Raw genomic sequence first — 7,066 nt, 5'->3', positions numbered from 1 at the left:
ACTAAGCAGGGCCAACATTATCTATAATATGAAATGTCACTCGATTAGATACGCGACAATCAAAATTGTTTCATCTCATTATAATTTTGGAATAGACCCTTGAAAGAGCAGTTCGAGCAATTTCTTCAAATAGAAATTTTCCTTCTATTATATACCTCCATGGGCATGTTTGGAATTCAAGTCCACACAACAACAACAACCATGTTTTTTGTTTCAGTTTCATCATTGAGGCCTCCCTCCATCTTTGCATGTTTGTAATCTTCTTCCGATGTGAAGTGGACCACAAAGTGTTCACTGAGAAAATCAACTAGACGAATATCAACCATCCTTTCCCAATAAGAATCGCACACAACTTTCTTCTCCCTCATATGCACCATCAAGGCATTTTCCCATGGCTCCACAACAATACAAAACACACTTGAATGTAACTCATGCACTAAGAATGCAGTGTGAGAACAAGCGCACGACTGCAACATGAAGAAAATAAATGCACGCAGAGAAAACTGAAGGTGAACAAGATTATTATAAAAGGCCAATACTATTATTACTCTTATTGTTTAAAACAAAACAAAAGCTGTTATACTATAAACAAAATATACAAAAGAATGAAATAATGATTGAATATGTCATTCACTACTCTTCCATACTTCTTTCAAAAGCTCATATCGGACAACCTTACGACCTTCCTTTACTACTGCAAACATTTTCTTAGAGTCGTCCATGCCAAGAGCAGAAAGTGGTGAATCTAATTCATCAAGTTCATCGTCACTTGTGTATAACTTTTTAAGCATAAATGATGCACTTTTTAGTGAAGGGGTTCCCACTTCTTTTAGCATGCTCACAACTGAAGAAGCTGGGGGAGGTGCGTAGGATGTGGAACCAGCACTGCATGGAAAGCTTGTGATGGACCCTTCATCATCTGCAATATCCTAAAATAGATAAAAGAATAGTTAAAATTATTTGCTTATATCTTTTTTTCGCATGTATAGTAAGTTACTAATAACCATGTTCTCTATGTTAAAAGTTAAGGGGCTTAAGCAATGCTTCAGACACAGAATGTAGGCATTGCAGTAATCCAGTGGCCTCGTGACAGTTATTGCTTGAATTCAAAGAGAAGAAAAATTACACAACAAACTAACCAACCTCATTGTTCAAGGTCTCGATAACAGCATTCGGGACAGGTCCAGGGGTGAACTCATCGGGGACAAAATTGTCGATGACCTGTCTTATCAATGATATGCCTAATCTAGGACATACCTATAGAAGTTTTTTGTATAATCAAAATCAAAATTTTTGTTTCGCAAGGAATGAGATGAAAAACACAAGTTAATAAATCAAAATTAATCAAACCTCTTTTCTCATTGATCTGTCCGCAAGCATTTCGAAAGGAAGCATCATTAGATCACTCAACGTGTTCAGGAGAGGGAAAGGTTTGAAGGAATATTCATATTTTATGAAATCATTTTCATTGTTATCTTCAAGAGAGTCACAATCATCAATGCCAAACAAATCTGAAAGCCATCTTGACCAGTCACCAACCTGAGTACGGATAATGAGAAGTTACCAAGAGTACGTATGTTGCAAAACTCATGGAGTGTTAATATGAATACATCAATACTCAAAAGCTTTGAATTTGAAGTGTATTTCAAATTTGGAGTGAAGTTAAAAAACAAAGAAGGCTCCGAACCACTAGTTTAGTCACTCACAGCATTCTTTAGTTGCGCACCAGCGCCAAAACCTGATTTTCCAGATGCAATAGGAAGAACCTTAGAATCACTAATAGGGTCAGATATAGGATCGGTGGGCATTTCATCGGCTGATTCCCGAAGAATAGCATTGAACATCGCCACATCAAGTCTATTAACCAATTGTTCCATCACCTACCACCACAAGACAAGTTCTATTTCAGTCACACTGCATGTCGATTATATTTTATAAAGATAGGAGCAAATAGTGCATATCATAATTAAGAGCAAACATGAACATGTACATCATCTATCCAACTTGGAACTTCCAACTTGTCATATTATTTAACATATGCATCTACATTCATATACATGTAAAAGAGAATAATATAATAAGAACGAATCCGGCATTGCAACACATTGGATAAGGAATACCGACTATTAAATTATACCATTCTAGATATCAAATGCAAGCAGCCACACTCAAGCCCTCCACCTCGAAGAGGACAAAGCCTTTCACACGCATCCTTGAAAGCTCTTTTCCATAAATCAATAGAAAAGTTTCCTTGATCTTGATCACCAATAGTATATCTCTTAGCATAGGTTTTCCTAGAGCTAGAGCTCTTAGCTGCTGCAGACTGCATGTATGGAGTCAGAGTCTGGCAACAACAAACAACAAAAAACATCAGTAAAAAGTACAAAGGCATTCAATTTCAATAAAAGTGTCTTGAGAGATGGCAGAGAAGCAGAAAAGGAAGAAAAGGAGAAGAAAAATAAAGGTTTATGATCCAACCTGCCACCACACTGACTCAATAATTCGAGAGAACATCCATGCTTCAACCTTTTCCAATGCAACTAAAAATGTCTCTGGCTCCAGCCAGCCATGAAATTGTTCTTCTGTATTTTCTCTTTCTTTGTCATGAGATGTGGAACCATTTACATAACATTCACCATTGAGACACGGACCATTACCAAGGTCTTTATTTTCAACTCCTTTGCTCACAATTGCTCTTAGCAATAGTAGGTTTGAGAACCAGAATGTCAACCTATTCATGGTTACAAAACAATAAACTAAGAACTGGTATAAAATGCAAGCAAATGATGAAAACTATGTTGCGGCTTTTTTAAAATAATTATGAATAAAAAAACTTCAATAGACACAACAACAACCAATATTTATCCCATTAGTTTTCTTGCAATTTAGAACTATAAAAACAAGATCGGTTGTATGCTCCTGAATTATCGTATCATTTTGGCATAGTTAAGAAAGTTAAGAAAGTTAAGAAATCAACTTTTATATACCTTGGAACATCATTTCCACATGCTTTAGAAACCAAAACAAATCCAGAGACAACGCTCTGGGCTGCACTAGCTATTTTAGCAGGGGAGCCAACTCTGCGAGCATGGAAATAGAATCTAGACAAGCGCCGAGCAGGTGCATGAACCTTGTTTGATGAGCCATGTTCAGCAATAACTGAGTACATTGAAGCTTCAAGAGCAGCAGCTTCTCTCAGCTCTTCACGAAGCCGTTCAACTTCAGCCTTCAATTCAGAATTATCAATAAAAGAACTAACATTCACATTAACATCTTTATGACAAGCAGCATCAACATGAACACCATTAGAAGTATTTATTTTCTCTTCCTGATCTAGGTTCTGACTCCTCATGAACTGCCCATAGCTCTCAGTAGTTTGTAAAGGAAACATTTTACTTCTCATATCCTCTGATTTCTCATTTGTCAAAAAAATTGTTGGTTGTTCATGTGATTTTTTACTTAGCAGAAGAGAATCACTATTTAATTTTTCTGTTCTTGTAGATTCATCATCTGAAAAATTATTGTCAAGCACATTTGTGAAATTTCCATTACTCGTAGTAAACTGTTCTCGTCCTTTTCTTCCCTTGTCCTTTTTCAATTTGTCCTCCATCACACCAGTGTTTCTAACACTGCCAACCTTCTTGGGAACATGTTCTTTACATAGCCTGTTTTCTGTGTTATCGCCGTGGCTTACACTATCCTCTGGAAGCACTTGAGATTGGGAAGATGTTTCAAAGTGTGGTCTGATACTAGATGAAATGTTTGAAGATGGAGATATGGCTTTGAACCTATCAACAGAAATATCTTGCCAACGGGATTGTTGAATCCTTTCTTGAATTTCAGAACTTGCATCAGCAACCTTGACACTTCTCTTAGAAATTTTAGGTGAAGAAGGCCTACCATTTTCAACATTTCCAATACCCAGGCGTAGACCCGGAGACGAAGAGGGATATGGTTGAATCCTTTCTTGAATTTCAGAACTTGCATCAGCAACCTTGACACTTCTCATAGAAATTTCTGGTAAAGAAGGCCTACCATTTTCAACATTTCCGATGCCCGGGTGTAGAACCGGAGACGAAGAGGGAGATGGTTGAATCCTTTCTTGAATTTCAGAACTTGCATCAGCAACCTTGACACTTCTCTTAGAAATTTCTGGTAAAGAAGGCCTACCATTTTCAACATTTCCGATGCCCGGGTGTAGAACCAGAGACGAAGAGGGAGATTGTTGAATCCTTTCTTGAATTTCAGAACTTGCATCAGCAACCTTGACACTTCTCTTAGAAATTTCTTGTAAAGAAGGCCTACCATTTTCAACATTTCTGATGCCCGAGTGTAGAACCGGAGACGAAGAGGGAGATTGTTGAATCCTTTCTTGAATTTCAGAACTTGCATCAGCAACCTTGACACTTCTCTTAGAAATTTCTTGTAAAGAAGGCCTACCACTTTCAACATTTCCGATACCCGAGCGAAGAACCGGAGACGAAGAGGGAGATTGTTGAATCCTTTCTTGAATTTCAGAACTTGCATCAGCAACCTTGACACTTCTCTTAGAAATTTCTGGTAAAGAAGGCCTACCACTTTCAACATTTCCGATACCCGAGCGAAGAACCGGAGACGAAGAGGGAGATTGTTGAATCCTTTCTTGAATTTCAGAACTTGCATCAGCAACCTTGACACTTCTCTTAGAAATTTCTGGTAAAGAAGGCCTATCATTTTCAACATTTCCGATACCCGAGCGAAGAACCGGAGATGAAGAGGGAGATTGTTGAATCCTTTCTTGTTTTTCAGAACTTGCATCAGCAACCTTGACACTTCTCTTAGAAATTTTAGGTGAAGAAGGGCTACCATTTTCAACATTTCCGACACCCGTGCCTAGAACCGGAGACGAAGAGGGAGATTTGATGTCATTGATATGTGAGGGTGATCCCGCCTTTGTGTTTACATGTAAGCTAGAAGTAATAATTTCTGAGGGTAGAATACCTTCTCCATTAGCTCCCTTTGATCCTCCTTCACCAATTTCGCCACTGCCTGAAATCAAATGGCAACAGTCTATTATAAATTACAGACTAGACAATTGCATTTTTGCATACCTAGTACCTAAGCATAATTCAAAAGAACAAGTCAACACTTAAACAACAACAACCAAGCCTTATTCCACTAAATGGATCAATTTACACCATAATATTCTATCAAGGACCATGTTTCTATCAAAATCGTTAATCTGGAAATCCTTCTTAATAACTTCTCTTATATTCCTTCTAGGTCTTCCTCATCCTCTAGTTGTTTGACTTCTCTCCATCGGATATACTCTCTTTACCACATAATCTACCGGTCTTCTCTACATGCCAAAACCACCTAAGTCTATTTTCCACCATCTTCTCTACTATAAGTGCTACCCCAAGATTCTAATATTTCCATTTCTAATTCTATTATGTCTAATCTTACCACAAATCCAACGCAACATCCTCATCTCAGTTACACTTACTTTATTCTCGTGTTGATTCTTAACCGTCCAACATTCTATCACGTTAAATATTTGATCATTATATGTGGAGCTAAAATGACAACTACAAACCAACCTTATAACGTAATTGATATACAATTACTAAATGAGAATCAAACTTTGGATAAAATCATTCCATGACTAACAAAACATGAATTGCAGTCCTATACAACCAAACATGATGCATATGATCAATGCATACGAAAAGAATCAGTCGATACTATAAGTCTATAACCAAATTGCACACAAGACAGTTATGTGATCTATTATCATTAAGCAGAAATAGAAAATAAACCTCTGGTATCCTTGGAAGCCGATCTGATAGTTTGCAAATTATTTGAAGCAATGTCATCCGTTTCATCATCAGTAAAAGAGGCAATTTCAAGATCATCATTGTCGTTGTCATCATCATCATTAATTGACTGTGATACAGATTCCCTCTCTTCCTTCTCCATTGACAATTCTTTGGACAAGCTGCTGCTAGGTGAAGAGCTGGAACACTCTACATCAAACGGCTGAATACTAACATACATCAACGGTTGCACCGAGCTCTTGAAACTCTTCTTACAATTCAACTGAAAACAAATGGCTTTAGTTTCCTCAATAATTCCAAAATCCGCAAAGTTCAAGGTGGCTGATCCTATAAGCTGGCTCTTCACTGTCCTATCATACAACTGAAACTCCAAATGATTTTTCTTAAAACTCTCGCGTTTCTTTTCCTTCTTCAACATAGATACGGAAAGCTTGAAAGGTTCATTAAACTCGATTTTCCCATCGCCAACAGTGGAGGAGGGTAGAGAGCCGGAGTTTCGGTCACCGTTTTGCCATTGCAAAAGCAGAGATTGAAGAGACCTGAGTGATTGTGAAGGTGGCCATGGTTTGATCTCATAAACATGGATAATGTAATGAACTTGGATTGAATTTGATACAGTTTTTCTACTCTTTGTTCTTATTCCCAAAACCATCTTCACAACAACAAAAGAAAAACTCGATGATAAATATAAATAAGAAAAAAAAATTAACCAGCAATTAAAGAAAGGAGTTGAATTAAGCAATTGAAATTACGAAAAAAGAAGGTAACTTGGAATGAGATTAAGGAAAATTAGGTGGTGATTGAAATTGATGAGAGAGAGAGAGATGAGGATTGAAAAGGAAGAAGAAAGAAAGTGATGGTGATTTTGGATTGAATGATGAGAGAATGGGAAAAGTGATGAGGCTAAGGAAAAGGAAAAGTAGAAAGGAAAGAATACCAGAATATACGCACAACGTACAGCAACACAAACAGAGAGATTTTCAACACAACACGATAAATAAACAGAAATTATATACGTATTATTATTCATTTTCTTCACTATGGTCCCACCCAAAATATTATTTTCAGTTTTTTTTTTTTATAGGAAGATTTATTTGATAAAATATATATATACTATCGTTATCTTGAATTTTCTCTGGATATTTGGTAAGCATGCTTTTGAAATTGAATATTTATTTGTTTTCACATCAATTTCAAAGGGATTTTTTCAAAATGGCATTGGGAGGCATAACAGTTTAATATTGTAAATA

The 7,066-nt window shown here is 36.8% G+C and overlaps 1 protein-coding gene across 10 annotated transcripts; it reads right to left on the bottom strand.

Moving 5' to 3' along the window:
- Positions 1 to 504: 504 nt before the first annotated feature.
- On the bottom strand, positions 505 to 6,795 carry LOC127097464 (uncharacterized). 10 transcript variants are annotated; one of them, XM_051035959.1, is made up of 9 exons: positions 5,799 to 6,795; positions 4,265 to 5,028; positions 2,988 to 4,129; positions 2,479 to 2,731; positions 2,138 to 2,344; positions 1,707 to 1,880; positions 1,351 to 1,539; positions 1,144 to 1,257; positions 505 to 929 (listed from the first exon to the last, which is right to left on the bottom strand). In XM_051035959.1, exons 1-9 carry the CDS (start codon positions 6,466 to 6,468, stop codon positions 627 to 629), a joined length of 3,816 nt encoding a protein of 1,271 aa, XP_050891916.1. In that variant the 5' UTR covers positions 6,469 to 6,795; the 3' UTR covers positions 505 to 626. The 10 variants fall into 10 exon arrangements, with proteins under 10 accessions (XP_050891916.1, XP_050891917.1, XP_050891920.1 ...); XM_051035960.1 differs by having other exon boundaries at positions 2,988 to 4,264; positions 4,400 to 5,028; XM_051035963.1 differs by having other exon boundaries at positions 4,400 to 5,028.
- Positions 6,796 to 7,066: the final 271 nt, after the last annotated feature.

This window comes from Lathyrus oleraceus, chromosome 6 (assembly GCF_024323335.1).
Source record: "Lathyrus oleraceus cultivar Zhongwan6 chromosome 6, CAAS_Psat_ZW6_1.0, whole genome shotgun sequence".
In the NCBI taxonomy this organism is placed as follows: Eukaryota; Viridiplantae; Streptophyta; class Magnoliopsida; order Fabales; family Fabaceae; genus Lathyrus; species Lathyrus oleraceus.
This window is presented reverse-complemented; position numbering and strand designations above follow the sequence as displayed.

Bases quoted from the DNA above. Each gene is read 5' to 3' on its own strand.
- LOC127097464 (XM_051035956.1), bottom strand. From the start codon at position 6,468: ATGGTTTTGGGAATAAGAACAAAGAGTAGAAAAACTGTATCAAATTCA. The intron at 2,345-2,478 runs GTTGGATCATAA...TGTTGTTGCCAG, and splicing joins TTGAGTCAGTGTGGTGGCAG to ACTCTGACTCCATACATGCA. The intron at 1,881-2,137 runs GTATAATTTAAT...TTGTGGTGGTAG, and splicing joins TGCATTTGATATCTAGAATG to GTGATGGAACAATTGGTTAA.